Below are 17,919 nucleotides of genomic sequence, written 5' to 3'. Positions count from 1 at the left end.
TTCATTTGGAGTGGGAACCTTTGCAGAAATCATGAATATTGGAAAACTTCTAGCAACTTGCAAGCTACATTTAGTCAGTTATTACCCCTCATTATGCTATATATTGGGACGCATCCTCCTCATCCCAATTTGTCAAATGGTTTCTGATTCAGTAGATGAAGAATTCCAAGTGGGAAGGAACAGATGATTGCTTTCTGATAAACCCATAAATCATGGATAAGATGGGATACCTGCAAGCAATTTGACCTCCACTATGATGCTTAATATTATACAGTGTCTTGTGTGAAATGGAAAGTGAGTGGATATATCAGTGTCATGTCCTCAGTCATGCATTGCAAGGTACAATAATGCAAAGAAGCAGGTAGAATGGAGGAAGAATCACAGAAGATGATTTCAAGAGTTTTGGAGGGAAGTTATCTTATGTTAACAGATCAAGAATTGTTGTCAATGAAAGGATCATAAATAGTGTTGGAGAACACTTTCATGGACTCATGCTGATTGCAAGAAATAACATATAAACTGGGGAGCTCTTTTTGAGAGAGGCTTTTGGGGTATGGGAGCTGAACACGCAGCAACCCTTGAAGTTTCACCCAAAGAGAGGCCCCCAAAACATTAAAAACGTTAAAATGACCATATTATTTGTATAATATCTATTTATTTATTTATGATTTTATACCATATTTATGTATTTATATAATTTTATATTAAATATGTAAATAATGTAAATATTGGCTTCATTATGTCATTGTCTTTTTGTGAGTGGTCATGCATTACATTAGAGGTGTAACTAACATTTTGACATGAAAAAATAAAGACAAGACTGCAAGAACAGTATGAAAATAAATTTAAACAGTCTATATAATCAACTTTATTGATTAAACATTTTTTTATCAGCAAATATATGGCTTCTACATACAAATACTGTGCGATCATTAAAGAAGAGTCTAAAGTCTGAATACACTGAAGTCTGTGTAAACTGTGGTTATCAGTTGCTCTTTTAATGTCAGTGGTGCTTGCAGCTTTTACCATAGAGAAAATCACTTTATAGGGACTAATAACATAATCTGATTATAATTACTTTATAGTTTACAGTATTCTGTGTATATCTATCCAGTGTAAACAGAGAAAAATCACTTCCAGGAAATTAACACAAGTGTAATTTATCCATTAATTATATATCATTATTTCTCTTGAATAAATCTATTTTTAAATCCAAGTTTAATACAAATGATCATTAAAAATTACAAAAAACTTGTGCATTCCCACATCAAATTTATCTCATTTTACCTCTCAGAAAGTAAACTCCACAGTAGGTTACATGCAAATAATACATCTTTCTGTAGGCCTAAAGAAACTAAAATACTCTCTGAAGCTTGATTCTCAGCCCAGGTCAATAGGTGGGTTTGTCTCCTTGTAGGCTTCAGTTTTGGAAGGGCCAGCAGAACAGCAGCTTCTGCATTCTACAATGTGAATTTTCTCCTTTAGACCATTAACACATGTGCGTATGGCACTACGAACAGCAGCTGAGGAAAAGTAAAAGATGATGGGGTCCAAACAGGCATTCAGAGTGCTGGAGATCAAAGCAAAATGACGCCACCATTCACTATTACCGTGAATGAAACCAACCACGTGTGAGACGTTATATGGGCTAAAACAGATGGTGAAAACCAACAGCGTCCCCACTGCCAACCCAATGGCCCTGAGTCTACGCCGTCGTCCGAGATGAGGCAGATTGGAGAGGATTCGTATGAAGTTTATGTAGCAGAAGCAGCAGATGAGGAGGGGTATACAGAAAAGCACGAGAAAAAGCTCCAGACGAGCAGGAAGCAGAATGTTCAGCTGCTCTATGGTGAAGTTATCGTAGCAAATTGTCACGTGAGGATTTGGTTGTAGCTTGCTGGAGCTCGAATTGTCACTTGAGGGTATGTATGGCACAATGTACACAATGCTGAGGTTAAGAGATCCCAGAAGCCAGAGGAAGCAGCTTGCAATCACAGCGTTGCGTGGTTGGCGGCCTAGAGCGTATCGGATCGGAAACGCAACACCTAGGTAGCGCTCTATACTAATCGCGGTCAGGAATAACGTGCTGGTGTAGATGGTGGAGAAGAAGAGGAAACTGCTAATGGGGCACAGGTAATATGGCAGGCTCCAGTTCAAGTTGTCAGTGGCCTCCTTCATCTTGAACGGCAGGACCGCGAGGAAGATGAGGTCAGATATTGTCAGGTTTAGCAGGAGAATGTCGATGGGGGTTGGCTTGCGGTGAACCTTTCGACAGAAGGTAAAGAACGCTAGGATGTTGGCGGGAAGGCCGATCAGGAAGGTGAGGATGTAGACTGATAAGAGAAGCTGGTAGTTTAACTTGGCCATTAGTCTGTACTTCACAGACGGTCACCAGGTGCTAGAAACACTGTGCAGAGAACTGAAACAGCAGAAGTCAATAAGGTACAAAGTATAGGAATGGTGATAACAGACACAGCTTTGCCAGTGTCAGAGATTAATCATAATGAAAAACTTGGTTTAATGAAGCTGTTTAAATGGAAATAATGGTTTTAACCAATGCGAAGCAAATCCAAAGAGCAATTCATAATGCATGCTATTATATATTGAAAAATTTACTTTATAACAGGATATTTCTTCAATCATGGGCAAGTTTGGCTTTGTGGACTTAGAAAATAAAAAGAACTCTCACTAATTTAACTAGTTCGCAATTAGTTTTTTACAAACCTTTACTTTTTAAGCAGCTTTAACTAGCTTTTTTTATTCTGCAAATGACAGCTGTTGAAATTAATTTTGTAATAAAATGAATGAAAAAAGTGCTATTTCGAAGGTAGCATTTTATATATCCTAATTAAACAATAATTTCACTCATAATTTGACAAAATTATATCTTCATTTTTATTTATTTCAGTCTTTAGATTATAATAATAATCTAATAATAGTTTTAACCAATCATTCTATAATGGATTTTCATATTTTAAGATTGAATGTCTGGTTTTGGGAGAAGAGTAGAACAATAAAATCAGTATACATAAAGGGCATTTCAAAAACATCAAAATCAATTTTAAAAGCATTGGAAAAGTTTCCAGTGTAGTTTTAATATGATCTTTATATGACAAGAAAAAAAGTTTAAATTTGTTCAAAAATCAAGCTTTTGAACACATGCCTGAGGTTAAAGAAATATTCTCTGTTTAAAAAGTATAATAAATAAAACAAAAATACTGACCTTCACAGCGTAGGAAAATACGGATCCTCAGCATTGTCTCTCCAGTTTCAAACAGAGTAATCGCGAGCTTTCTTCACCTCTGTCCTAGACATTCTGAATGTGTGATTAGACTATGTGATGGGTGCAACGACTCAAGACAGCGGAAATTTAATCAATTCAGAGCATAATCTGCAACACTGACGCTCATCAAACAATGTCTCTTGGCAACCCTGGGAACAGTAAGTGAGAAGAACACAGGAAGTTGTCATAACTGCTCTATATGGGGTATATGAAGCCCCCCAAGAACACTATCTTGTTATATGGAACATACTGGAAAGATAAGTGTTTGTTTTGTGTGTGTGGTTTATGAGGACACAAATTTGTATAATGACATGGGTATGACAGAGGTATTACAATATGAAGGTGGTTTATGAGGACACTGCCTATGTCCCCGTAATTCAAAAAGCTTAAAAACATACTAAATGGTGTTTTTTTGAAAATCTAAAAATGCACAAAGTCTCTTGTGAGGGCTAAGTTTAGGTGTAGGGTTGGTGTAGGGTAATAGCACACACAGTTTGTTCAGTATAAAAACCATTACGCCTATGGAGAGTCCCCATAAACCACAAAAACCAACATGTGTGTGTGTGTGTGTGTGTGGATTCAGGTGCTAGACCATGGCTAAGAATATCAAGTTGATTTGAGTATCATTCAATTTTATTCCTGAAGCAATTGAAGTGAATATTTACTGAAATCCAGAATGGAAATTTGCTATATTTATGTTGGATCTTTCATTTGTTAATAATGTGTTTGTTTGGTGAATCCTTTTCAGTAAATGAACTATGGATAAAGTATGGATTTTTTTTTTTTTTTTTTTAATGAATACAATTTAATTTAATGCAGCAAAATATCATAACTTACTTTGCAACTAAATATATATTGGTTCTAAAGTTAAAGCATCTATGTGTTATTTATAAAATGGTTTACTATGAGACTAATAAAAATTTAATTTTACAGCTTTCCCCAAAGAGGCTGTTTCCTGTAGTTCATGGTTACTCATTCCTTCTCCTGAAGAATTGACGTCCTGCGGAGTGTAGTTCCACACCTAGCTGTAATTTTCAGGTAAACTTACTGACTTTCATAAGTCGATTCAGTGGCATTTAATTACAGTCTGCAGGAAATGGGTTTTATAGGAACAGGAAGTATTGCTCTTTTGCTAGCTTAATGGATAGTTCAACCCCAAAATGAAAATTCTTTCATAATTTACTTAGGCCATTTGTCGTTGTAAACCTATATAACTTCTTTCTTCTACAAAACACAATATTGCGGAACATAGACCATACTGTAGATAACTACTGAGGAATTTCACAAAATATGCTATTTTACATTCCACTGAAGAAAGAAAGTGACTGGAACGTCATAAGGATGAGTAAATGATGACAGAATGCTCACTTTTGTCTGAACGTCAAAAGAACACAAAATTTACAGAACCGTCATATTTAATATGATTTAATTATTTGTTGATTAAATTGAATAGATAACACTTACTTGAAAACATTTGCATTTGGTTTGTAAAAGATGAGCAATTTAGTTTGTTGCATTTCACCCTTTTGACCAGCAGGTGCCACAAGCCTGATTCAGATGCTTCAGGGAACTTCGACACATCACTTCACAGGAAGTGAAGCGGGAAATTTACCCACTAGTCATTGTGCATCACTCCAGCAGAGGTTGAGAAAAAGGCTGAGACGTTTTAAAGCAGGGGTGCCCAAACTCGGTCCTGGAGGGCCAGTGTCCTGCAGAGTTTAGCTCCAACTTGCCTCAACACACCTGCTGGGAAGTTTCTAGTATGCCGAGTAAGAGCTTGATTAGCTGCTTCATATACACCTTTATATTATAAATGAAAGAACGAAAAGTTTATATTTATTTACAAATTATATATTGTGTCATCATAATAGAAACCTCTCTAAGATGTGCTACTGTTGTCTATGACCTTGCAGGGTATTCCGACTGAACGCATCTTGTCATGTGAAGTGAATTTCTTGGAACAAGGAGCAGTGAAAACTTTGAAGGGACACTGTAAATCTGAAGGCATTTTAGGGCCGTCACAAAGATCGGCGTGATGGCCACAGGTCAGTTAGGCCTATTTCAGTGATATTTTTCCAAGGTACAGTATCCTTTTCTGCTCATATAGCCTACCATAACAAACATGTACACCCTATGTTACAATATGTCTTTGGACATTTGTTTTGTGTGATTGAATTAGAAGACATTTTGGTGATACCATTCTTAAGTTTACAACAACAACAAAAATTGCTTTAAGTAGGCATAAAACTGCACAAGGTCTTTGCACATACTTTGATGGCCCTTCTCATACCTTTAGAGATACAGAAAAATATAATCAAAACATGCGTTTAAAGTGCTCAGCATTAAAGCTTTCATGCGCCAATCTGGATTTTCTTTTTTGATGAAGCCCACTATACGTGTGATGCATTGTAGTGTGCAAAACTAATGGCAAACACAAGGAAAGTCCCCACAATCAGTCCAACCACCCGGAGTTTACGCTGTCGCTTAAAGAGAGGACACTTCATCAAAATACAAATTAAACTGATGTAACAGAAGCAGGAGATAAGGAGGGGTAGAAGGAAAAACACCACTGCTATCCCGAGACACACTGGGAGCAGTTCTCTCAGCTGTTTCGCTGACAATTTAATGTAACAGCCCTGAGGTGCTGCCTCCAGAGAGCGATTATTAGTGGTGTTGTCTGCTTCATTAGAATCTAAATATGCTGCCTTGTAAGTAAATACTGAAGTTACTGCAATAATCACCCAGGTGACAACACATATAAGTGTTGTGTAAATGATTATTTTTGGACTTTTATACCTCACTGGAAATGCTACACACACATAGCTCTCAGCACTAATTGCTGCCAAGAACAGGCTGCTGGAATAAAGAGGAAGAAAGAACATGAACAGACTGAAGAGGCACAGGCAGGGCATCAGGCATGTTCTAAACCATGTTATCTGCAGCCTCTTTCATCTTTAAAGGTCAGAAGCTGCAAGGTTAAAAATGAATATGTCAAAGTGGATAGGTTTACAGTGAATCTTGTGAATACACAAGCAGAAGGCTCTTCTCCTGTAAACTCGCTGACCATTTCCTGCTTTTATGAAGCCCCTCCTTTAGAAATACGTGATGGGCTCTGATTGGTTAGCAGGCCCAGTGTGTTGTGATTGGCTAAACCGCCCCCAGAGCGCGTCTGAACGTCTCACCCTCAGCTCAGCGACATGTGCTCTGGTTGTATTGTAAACAATGGCGTCGTCTATATTGCTTATCAATTTGAGCCCGATTGAGATGCAGAGGATATTAGCAAAGAGGATGCGCAGAACCTATGCAAGCAAGGCTTTTAATGGTAAGCCTAAGTTTTTTGTTTGTTGTTGTCTCATACTTGTAGATATGCTGTTTGTAAATGCTATGGCCTCTGTTAGCTTTTAATATATGGTTTTATTCTGATTAAAGCTTTAATACAGTACGGCAACCGCACACGCGTCCATGTGTAACGCTTCTCATAGCTACAGTATGTCAAAATAAGTGTATTCAGCTGATGATCTGAATGAGAGAGAGATGCAGAGCAGGAGGACATGAGCAACAGTATTAAGAACCCCTGCTAGAACATTGGTTTCGAAACTTGTGAATCCATTAGAATCGTTAGAATTGTTTGATATTTACGATTTGAGTTCGGCGACGCTCCGTCTCGTCTAGCTCCAAGATGACACAAAAACACCATGAAGTTACTAAACATAAGTCTGTATTCCAAATCTAGAATAATAGCATTGTTTCTTTCCTTTTTATAGTTGCACAGATGTGATCATTTCGAACTGTTAGTATGCTAAGATCAGCATAAACATTCTTTAGTATACTTTTTCTTTCTTTCTTTCTTAAACCTTAAAAGGTCTTGCATTAAATGGCTTAATATTGATTCCATCATTATGTGCCGTGATGAAACTGCTGAGAGCTTTTTGGAAAAATGCTGTATAATACAAAATAATGAACTGTGCCAATCAAAAACATAAATTAAATGAGATAATTCAAAATGTTCATTTTGATCTTCATACAATAAGGTTTAGGTATTTTTAATGAATAATTAAATGTAAAATTCAGATGCATATACACACAAAAAAACAATTAATGGAGAAAGTGAATGTGAAAGCAAAATGTGCAAATCAGCAGGTAATCATCTTATGGTTTTAAATAAAAAATACATATTCAGAACCCTGAAACAATGTCATTCCAAGAAAGATTTTTACACTTTGGAAATGTTTTGTAAAAACAGTATTCCAGTTCAACACAATTGCAAAAACATCTAAATAGATTTTAAGACTTTTAAATACTCACCACAACTTTTCAGGTTATTTTCAGGTTATGGCTTAGGCTTCCACCTAATTTTAAACAGTAACTTTTAACATGCATGTTTATCAGTTCTCAAATCTTTCCTGGGTATAGTGCCTCTTTGCAAACCACAAACCATCACATGAGTTTTGTCCACGCTTAGTCAATGTGAAAATAAAGGACTATTGTTTTGTTTTCTTTTTTTCTGGTATAGATATGAGGCCTGAAATTAGTGGAAGGAGTATCCTAAACTCCTGAAATATTGGCGTCTCATATTTTAGAGCAGTCAATTATGAAAGAAATCAGTAAAATTTGTATAATGGTGTGTCAATTTTTTTTGTTTAGATGTAACCCCCGTTGTAATCGTTAACATTTTCATAAGTAACTGTAATTTAATTACACATTTTTCTCAGTAACTGAAACCGATTACAATTACATTCATTTTGTAATTAAATTACGTAATTTAGTTACATGTAACTAGTTACTTCCCAACACTGCATATAACATTTACCGGTGTATGAATAAATATTTATAATAATACATGCTGCATCACTTCATAATTTCAATACACAAAAACTGCATCAGGTAAATGAAACAGTCCCAAAGAATGTAAGAGCAATTTAATTTATATTTGCAATACAGTGCCCATGTTAAACATTTTACACATTCACTTTATACATTTTAGAGTACAAGTATTACAATAATTACAGAATAACTGTTTCACAGAATAGTTACAAATTAAACACATGGGTCATCAATACTACTCTGTTGTTCAGATTTGAATGAAATTATAGAATATACATGGAGTCTGTATAGAACTGCTTCAAATTTACTATAGATCGTCCTTCATGTTTAGAAGATCCACTAGATGCTATTTTACAATTTTGTGTTATTATAATAGCTTACTATTGTTTATATTTTTGGTTAAAATCACACAAAAATGTAGTATAATACAGAGGCAAACATAATCGAAAAGGGAAAGCTGTGTGTAAAATATTATAAGAACATGCACTCTCATCCAATATCTTTAATGACCACCAAAACATGATCTCATAGCTCACATCACATTTTTAGTGAGTCATCCAATCACTAAAAATGATTGGGTGACTCACACAAGTTAAAAAAAAAAAACCATGTTCAAAGTCAACATCTCATTTATTTCCATGAGTGTCTTGCCGTACCCTAATCAGGTCACTTTTATGGACGAGTCTGCTTTGTTTGCTTTTGCTTTGTCATCTTTAGATTCACCATGGCATTTTATTGGCGCAGCTTGTGTCGTTGTTGTTTGAGGGTTCCTGGAAGCCCTGTTGCAGTGATTCTGATACCATGACTTGCATGGCGCTTTCCTTCGTTTGCGGCACAATCGGTCCACCAAATCCCTCGGCGTCCACGGCGAAAGCATCAACATGACCACAGGCTCAAGAAATACATTGCAGGAGCTGGAAAGCATGGCTTCGCTTCTCCACTCCACATTAGTGTACAAGACAAAGCCCACCATGTGGGAAACATTGTAGGGTAAATAACAGACCACAAATACTACTAAAGTGGAGAGTGCAATGGCTAACACCCTTCTTTTCCCAACAGAAGGCAAAGCAGAGTGTCTGACAAGCATAAGACAGCGCAGTGTGCAGAATGCTGACAAAACAAGTGGCACCAGGAAGAGCAGCAGCGCCATCTCCAGGCGTAACGGCACCAGCACTTCCAGCTGCTCCTGGGTGAAGTTTTCATAGCATGCAGAGACATTCTCCTCTGATAAAGACACAAAATGGCCTCCTCCTTCAGCAGTAAAAGCAAACCCCAAGTGTAAAAGCACTAAAAGCCACAAGATGGCACTCACCAGGCAAGAGGTACGCGCCCGGCGGTATAGTTTGTAAGTTATGGGATAGGCGATACTCAGATAACGGCCCACGACGACTGCTGTGAGGATCAAACTGCTACCGTAGACTGAAGAAAACAGAAAGAAGCTGTAAACGGGACAAACCGCAGCTGGAAGCGCCCAACCTTGGAGCGTCTCCGCCACTTTGACTGGCATCCATGACACTAGAGCCAGGTTTGCCACACACAGGTTTAGAGCGTAGACTACATTGGGGGTGGCACCGTGTTTTCGAGCCTTACGGATGTACACGAAAAGAACAAGCAGGTTGCTGGGAAATCCAAGCAAGAAGGTCAAGATGTAGACCAACAATGAGACGAAGCTGGACACGGTCAACTCCATGTCAGATCAGTTTGTCGATTCGTAGCTCACCTAGATCAATTAACTAATGCCTCCTTTTTATAGGCTCTCCATTGCCTGGCAATATTCCCTCGTTATTCCATTTGGAGGAATAGCCGTTCCTGAATAAAATAAAGTGCTGAACACTCTCCAATCTGCGTGAGGAAAAAGCATAAAGACAATGAAGAAGTTTTTATTTGCACAAAAGTTCGTATTTATTTGGAAGGCACAGAATAGGGTGGGGGGGGGGGGCGTGGAAGGGGTGTTAGATGGGCGGTTAGTGCACCTAAGAGCTTGGATTGGTCTGATATGAGGCGCAGGGATGGGTACTTAATGCAGCAAGATGCCATTTATACGGTCTCACATTGCCTTATTTGCCCTTGGTGCGCATGCTAGATCAGGCCCGTTTAGTGAAATGATTCAGAATAATTGGGCTTTGCAGGAAGCTGAGCCCATCCAGCCATGACTCTGTCACTTGAAATGAACTGGACGGTTAAACCATTAAAGCTGTAAATTCACTAGGAGTCTGTTTGGGGATGTCATTCAGGAAAGGCTATTGCATACACACAATGAATTAACTTGACGATTTTATAGTGGCTTGCAAAAAGCCATTGGATCTGTTTATGAAGCATGATCATTCTGGTTGCATATATTCCAATATATTAGTATAAATTCAGTACAAAATTCCAATATATATCAGTATATAAATGCAGAGTATAAATTATAAGTGATTTATTCACAAGGGATCTCAAGAAAAGATAAATGCTTTAATAAAAGTTTAAAATGATTAAAACCAGTGAATTGAGTATGTTCTAAATATTTCAATTGCATTTAAAACAATACCAGCTCAAACCAAGCATGCCTAACCATGTCCAATTATGTATTTAAAGACACTGAGCATGAAAACCAAAGAAATCAGAAAGTTCAGCAACTGTGTACAACCTCAATTTTAGGATTATAAGAACAGTTATAACAACAAACACATCAACACCAAAAGTAGCACCTTAGTCTTCATATAGTGGCATTTAAATCTAAACTGATCATATTCTTGTGACCAACCATGATTTGAGCTCTGTCATATTTGCCATGCACTTAACCTCATTAAAAAATACTTTCCTCCTCGTTATTTCGCATATACTTAAATAGTCCCATTTAGATACATTAGTGTAGCAGTTAACTTCAACAGAACTGCTAAATCCTCACCAGTGGATAGGCATAGATTTTTGTGTCACCCATTCTTTTATCACGTTCATCACTGAGAGTCAAAGTCCAGTCTAAATAGAGGCTTTCATATGACATTATCTTCCCTCCCCAGACATAAAACAGAAATCTGTTGACAGATGGATTAATGTTGTTGTTGTAAAGGTCTGTGAAAAGAAAAAAGGCCATTTAACAATACAACACAATGATCCACATGCAAGTTACGGGAGTCAAGAAAATAATCATTATACAACTATTAAAACATGTTAGTATGTTTTCATATTTAAGATGTTTGCGCCATTCTAGCTCATAAAATCAAATAAATGTTTGAAATGCAATACTCAGAGACCGTTACCACATAGAAAACACTTTTTTTTTTTTTTCAATCTTGAGGCTGGTAAACATAAGTAAAGGCAACAAATTAGTAAAATACTGGAATCAAGAAAATAATAAATTTTGCAATTAATAAATAGCTTCCATCCTCTCTCTTACTTAATGGTAGATCGTAGTGCTGGCAACTCCAAGGGTCTGGGTTTAATTCCCAGGGAATGCAAGTACTGATAAAATGTATCCCTTGAACACACTGTAAGCCTCTTTGGATAAAAGTGTCTGTAAATGTGTCTTATCTACTGTACTTCCTCTTCATTACCTCACCACTGGCCAGACCAAGTTGCTAAATGTCACACCTACGTCATTAACTTATAACAGTGTTTGGTCCTGTGTCAATATGCTCATTTGTCTGACATCAAAAAGTTGTCGAAGTTTAGAACAAGCCATACTCTTTTATACAAATTTTTTTGCACTCTTATACTCTTCCAATGATTGTGCTAGATGAGTTTTGTGAGTAAAGGTCGTTGCACGCTGAGTCTGAAATGTTCGTGAGCGGTTTTCCGTTTTTTGGTATTCGTGATCCTTTCCTATCAAAATGCATGATACGGATGCGAAAATCGAACCTGATCCAAATGTTTTTTTTATGACGGACGAAAGTTTCGGAGGCAGTGTGTAAACGTGATTGACACAACGTGAGGTCGTATTTATTTTTTAACGTGCGGAAATTTCACACTCAGTGTGCAAAGACCTTAAGAGGCAATAATTTGGCGCTTTATGAAAACAGACTTTGTTAATGATTACTTTTATATAGTGAAATTGCGCATAATGCATAACTTAGTGACTGTAAAACATGTATTTTATGTACGAGAGTGGTTTTTTGGGCCAGTTTTGATTGGCCATTGAGCTGGTTTTGTTTTGCAAACCTGGCAACCCTGCATTGGGCTGAAGAGGAAGTTTTGAGTTATAATTTAAACTCACTTCAAAAGATTAAGTAAAATTTGATTTCTCATTATATGAGTCCTTTAAATCTATTTAGACTAAAGGTGTGGCCACATTTCAAAAAATGAAAAAAAAAAAAACATCCATTGCCAATAGTGTAGAGATGTACCAAGAACCACATACATATCAGTCACTTTCAGTCCAAATACTTCCAACTTGAACACAAGTGAAGTCTGCATGGGAATCTTTTATGCTAAAGTGACCAGACGTGCCAATTCCCGGGGACACATTCTGCTCAGGATTTCTAAATTGCTTAAAATAACCAGGTTTTGGCTGTTTGCGCTGCACCGATAGATCGATGTATGACATAAGTACCGTGAGAGCTATAGAGAGCAGAGCACTGGGAGCAGACGGATGTCATTGAATGATCGATCTGCACAGCGCAAACAGACAAAACCTGGTTATTTCTGTCAGGACCATTATTGTCAAAGATGACTGACAATTAGCATACAGTTTGGATTGGCGGTATGGTTCTGTTCTGGGCAAGAACTCCCTGCGCATCCATGCAGCCTAGCATGGAAGAGAGCAGGGAAAGCAGCGATAACCCCCAGGGTAAACAGAAAAGAACCAAAATAAATGTATTGCAGATATCATTAATGTTCAGTAATTTAATGTAAACATTTTAGAAATAAGTCTGATTCAAAGGGGAATCAGAAGGCCGAATCCTGTTTGACGAAAGGAGGAGTTGGGGATGGAGGAGGGTAATTAGTTATTGAGCAACGCGAAAGCTGGTGATAATACTTAAGAAACTTTTATATGGGTGCTGTTATAGATGTCGAATCCCTAGGTAGAAAAGGATCAGCTGAGAGTCCGCTGATACGAGCTCAACTAACGTGACCTTCCAGAACTAATGCTATGCTTGATTTTAGGCAATTTAGAAATCCTGGGCAGAACGTGTCTCCGCGAAGTGGCACATCTGTTCACCTTATTTTATACCCTCTTGTGAAACTCCTGTATTTCTGTGGGAATGACTGGATTTTTCCCATGAAACTTCGCTGAGCAATGGCAACTGCGACGTCACCTTAAGTATGAGGTATGAAACAGGATGTCAGCTCAAGCAAGATCCAGCTCGTGTCTGCCACTAGAATTGGTGAGAGGCACCACAGCTGAGGGCAGACCCTCAGTCTGGGCCCCCAGAGTCAGGCGCTGACGGGTCTGGCTGCTGCGCTGCTCCAGCGACAGGGCATCCTGCTTGCGTGACAAATCCTCTATCATCCGAGCTTCATGCTGTTTCAGAGACTGCAGAGAGTGCCTGGCAATCAAAGGTGTTCGCAGGTCAGACTTTTTTTTTAAATTTATATAAAATACAAGGAGGAATTGAGTTAAATCGGTGGACTCACTGGGCCTGTGCTAGCTTCTGTTTCAGTGCCAGAATGGTGGCTTCCAGTTGCTTGGCTTCATCCACCAAACCAAACTGAACCTGGGAGTAACAGGCCAATCAAAACAGCAGATTAAGATGGATTGTGTTTGTTTTTTACTGGGAGAAATTAACTAGAACAAAGGTCATGCTTCGCTTTACTGCTGATGACACAAGGTACGATCAAATTTTGTTTGGTGAAATAGAGTAATTTCAATCTACCTTATTTTTTAATGTAAGAGTGGGTTTTGTAACCATTTGTAACTTGAATGTGCAAGGTTTCTGGTGTCATAGGCTGCTTGATATTGCAAACTGTTATTTGTTATGTTTAATATCATATATTTTAATTTGTTACCGTAATCATAAATAGTTTTATTGTTTACTACACTTTGTTATTGTTCTAGATATTTACCTATCCACCTTATTTTTCAATGTGGAAGTAAGCCTATGGATGAGACTTCCGGTTCATTAGCCGCTATAGGGAAATACCGAGAAGAATTACAACGTGCAGTAAATGGTAAAACTGTTTGCACAAACCAGTGTGTTCATAATTAAGATAATACATTAAAATAATATGGTAAGACAGACCAATTTGCAATATCAAGCAGCAAAACGAGCAGTTTTGTACAACTAAAAATAGCTACCAGAATAACACCAGAAGCAAGACCCATAAAATGTACAAATAGCCATGCCCATTTTTACAGGAAGAATAAGGTGGACAGCTAATGAATAAGAAGTCTTGCACATTTACAGAAAATAACTTACTTTTGTGCTGCAAAATAAGGTGAAAAGAAATATGGAATTTATCATGAGGGTGAAAGATTTCCCCTTGCCAATATTATGATTAGGTTCAAGTACGTCAAAGAAAAGCTGTTTTTAAAGTAACTTTTATGCAAATTGTACTGCATACATTTTCACACAATAAACCTTTTTGCCTGCAAAATTTTGACTAAATTTTGCTAATGTGACAGCACCTTTATGCAAAATACCAATCAGCTGGTTATGATGTTTACCTCATCTCGGCACAGGTCCATGCCAGGCCTCTTGATCCTGTTCTCTAGACGGGTGTGGACCAGCTTTAGAGGAGCCGTCTTGGCCTGCATGTCCTCTTCAAGGTGACAAATGTCCTTCTCCAGCTCAGCAATCTCTTCTTGAGTCTAAAATGAAAGAAGGAAAAATGCTTTATTTATTATATTCATTCATTACCACATGGCACTCTGGAATACTACTTTCTGAATGGTCAATTTCTACGTTACAGTATACCAGACATTTGTGAATAATCACTTACATAGTCCCCAACAACCACTGTGCTAGCTTCACATCTCTCATATCACGTCACAGTCTGTTTTCTCACATAAGCAAATAGTAGTATACACTCAAATCAATGTCCATGTATTGATTTTATTTTTTTTTGTGGGAAGTCATATAATATGAGGACATTTTGCAGTCCGCTGGTCATTATTGCTAAATAAACCGTTTCAAGGTGATTACAAATCTTTTACACCTCATTTGATCACCCTGTGGGGTTTATTTGGTAATAAAGACCAACTGACCCATATTTCATTGCTGAACTTCCACATTCACATTTCAATTGTGTGTAAAGCACTTTCTTTAACCCTTGTTCTGGATGAGATTTCATCATTCCCAGTTTCACTGCATATTCAGAAACACCATAATAATATTTAAAAATCGGGAGAATAAAGAAGAGGCCTTACAGTTTTTAGCTGCCATTGCATTTCATGATAGGCCTGTTCCTCGTGGTGAGTTCGCTTACGGAGAGCAAACTCCACTGCCATTTTTTGGGCCTCCAGATCATTCTGCACCTAAAGAGAGAAGATGCATGTAGTGAATGGATATCATATTGAAAGTATATCCTGTTACAGTGTTGAACTGCAAGTCATTCACCTTGAATATCTAAAAAGTCCCTTGAAACTTAAAAAAAATTAGCTTTTTACTACACTAAATGATTAATTTTAAATCTGTAGACCAGATGTAGCACCTGCGCTCTTGTGATGCTGTTGTTCTCTCTTATCTGCACAGAGGCCTGCATCTCTTCTTTAGCTCGGGTAATATTGTATCGGCTGAACTGCTCCCACTGCTGAGGAGTTGTGGAACTGCAAACAAAAATGAACAAAAATACATTTATATTTCTACAATAAAACAGTTTTTGAGTCAACATACAAAATATATATGCAATATTTATTATTTTATAAAACATTATTTCATGTTTTTTAAATAGTTTTGAATCAAAATACAATAAATAAATATACTGAAAATTAAAAAAATTATAAAAAAATATATTGATCATGTTTAAGTGATTAAATTTTTAAAAATGTTTAAGTATGTGTTTATTATATTTCAACGATATCATTACCAAATAGGGTTGACATGTTCATAAATGGAGGTTTAAACTAAATGCCTATTTGAGGTCCCTTCATAGAACTTGGCTTTTAATATAGTCTCTGGATGTTAAATTATTATTATTATGTTAAGATAGCTCTTTAGAGGTAAGATTACTCTTAAGCTCACCCGGGGGGCACTCTCGTGGGGTTTGGCTTCAGGGAGATCTCAGGTGACCGTTTAGTGAGAGACAAGCATGACATGTCCACATCAAGAGTCTCTATTTTATCCTGAAAGTCAATGGTCAGCTGTTGCCGTGCTTCCTGTAAGCGACTAAGAAGATATGCTGGGATTAGCAACCATATAATCTTCATCATATCAACAGGCAAAAGTCAAGTGAGATATGATTGTCATCCAAAATAAACAAAGCATATTGATACTGAATGGTTCAAACCAATTAATGTCTATCTGAATTTATTTACCACAGCTGTTCGAAGGCCTGATCAATGCACTGCTGAAGGATGCGTTGTGCTCCATCAATCACCTCTACTTCCTTCTTCAGCTCAGCTTCTACAGGGTCACTGACCAGCTCCTTGCCACGACGACCTTCCCTGAGGTTCAAGCACTCCGTAGTCACTTCAAGTGGCAGAACAGTGGCAGCAAGGGCTCGTTCGGTCTCTTCCTTGGACTTGGCAATGTTTTATGGGTTCATGGTTACACTTGAGATTTCTTTATTTTTTTTACATTACATTTTAAACAATACATTTTTTTCACTAGAATTTTTTTTTTTACAGTTGTAATTAAAACAAAGATTATTTATAAATGCTTGCTTCCACCAAGGAATAAATAAGGTAATTGCAACTTTATATCTTACAATTCTGCCTTTTTTTCTCACAATTCTCAGAATTCCGATATAAAGTCGCAATTGTGAAGAAAACATGGCCATTTGTATTCAGTGGGGAGGAAAAAACTGAATTGCAAGATACAAACTCAAAAACTACAAAGATCAAATTGTGAGATGTAAACTCGGAATTGTGAGGGGAAAAAAGTCAGAATTATATTATTATCATCTCACAATCATCACGTCGGGGTCAAGCGATCTCTTCTTTCCTACATTTCACTGCTGGTTATACTCTGTATAATTGTGTATGTGACAAATAAAAAATCTTGAATCACAATTTTGATTTCTTTTTTTTTTCTCAGAATTGTGAGAAATTGTGTGATGCATACACAGAATTACGAGAAAAAAGTAAAAATAGCGAAATATAAACTCTCTATATGCATCCATTCACCTTAAGTGTCCCATCAGAATGTTTTTAAAACTGATATTTCAAGGTTAAATAATAATTTTAAAAAATACACAGTTGGTTTAAGATAACTTAAGATGGAGAAAAGAAGTGTGAATATGGTTTTATGGACTCATTAATCACCAGAGTAAGAGCGTCCATTTCTGCATCCACTTGCTGTGCACAAGCTTTCAGATTCTCCTTCCAGCGCGCGATGTCATTGATTCTGTCACTCAGTCGCCTGCTGCTGTCATACTCATCCCAGTTTGTCTGAGGACAGTAACAGCAAAAATATTTGATAATTAGTGCTAGTCTTTTTTTACCTTGTCAAACGACTCTCAAACTCCCTGCTCATTACCTTGCAGGTCGTCTCATTGCGCAGAGCTCTTCCTTCCTGGCGTATCTCGTGTGAAATATTGCGCTTGTTCTCAGCAGTGTGTGATATCTGTGTGTTATTAGTCGCCCAGTCAGACACACTGTAACGCAAGCCAGGCTTCGAGCTCAGGGTGGCCATGTTTGCTGGTATCATAGAAACAAGATGACAATTGAAGACAAAAGAAGCTAGTTCTACTGAACGGGCAAATGGTTAACCATCTGAATCTAAAGGGTTCTG

At 37.4% G+C, this 17,919-nt stretch overlaps 3 protein-coding genes and 1 pseudogene across 4 annotated transcripts; all 4 read right to left on the bottom strand.

The window, feature by feature from the left end:
* Positions 1-1,380: 1,380 nt before the first annotated feature.
* Positions 1,381-2,367, bottom strand: LOC306846983 (free fatty acid receptor 3-like; the record flags this gene model as incomplete). Its single annotated transcript, XM_079380716.1, has 1 exon — positions 1,381-2,367. One exon carries the CDS (start codon positions 2,365-2,367, stop codon positions 1,381-1,383), a length of 987 nt encoding a protein of 328 aa, XP_079236842.1.
* Positions 2,368-5,491: 3,124 nt separating this feature from the next.
* On the bottom strand, positions 5,492-6,235 carry LOC306846998 (free fatty acid receptor 3-like; annotated as a pseudogene). The gene has a single exon. The product of its transcript is annotated as a free fatty acid receptor 3-like (transcript).
* Positions 6,236-8,768: 2,533 nt separating this feature from the next.
* LOC306847457 (free fatty acid receptor 3-like) lies at positions 8,769-9,797 on the bottom strand (the record flags this gene model as incomplete). The annotated part of the gene is made up of 1 exon (XM_079381404.1): positions 8,769-9,797. One exon carries the CDS (start codon positions 9,795-9,797, stop codon positions 8,769-8,771), a length of 1,029 nt encoding a protein of 342 aa, XP_079237530.1.
* A 3,579-nt stretch (positions 9,798-13,376) lies between these two features.
* Positions 13,377-17,820, bottom strand: LOC306847723 (tektin-2-like; the record flags this gene model as incomplete). Its single annotated transcript, XM_079381849.1, has 9 exons — positions 13,377-13,575; positions 13,664-13,743; positions 14,694-14,837; positions 15,396-15,503; positions 15,680-15,794; positions 16,210-16,353; positions 16,503-16,708; positions 17,451-17,576; positions 17,665-17,820. The coding sequence occupies 9 exons, from the start codon at positions 17,818-17,820 to the stop codon at positions 13,377-13,379; spliced, it is 1,278 nt and encodes a 425-aa protein (XP_079237975.1).
* Between the last annotated feature and the right edge of the window lie 99 nt (positions 17,821-17,919).

The sequence above is a fragment of the Barbus barbus genome (genome assembly GCF_936440315.1).
Source record: "Barbus barbus genome assembly, chromosome: 27".
NCBI lineage: Eukaryota > Metazoa > Chordata > Actinopteri > Cypriniformes > Cyprinidae > Barbus > Barbus barbus.
This window is presented reverse-complemented; position numbering and strand designations above follow the sequence as displayed.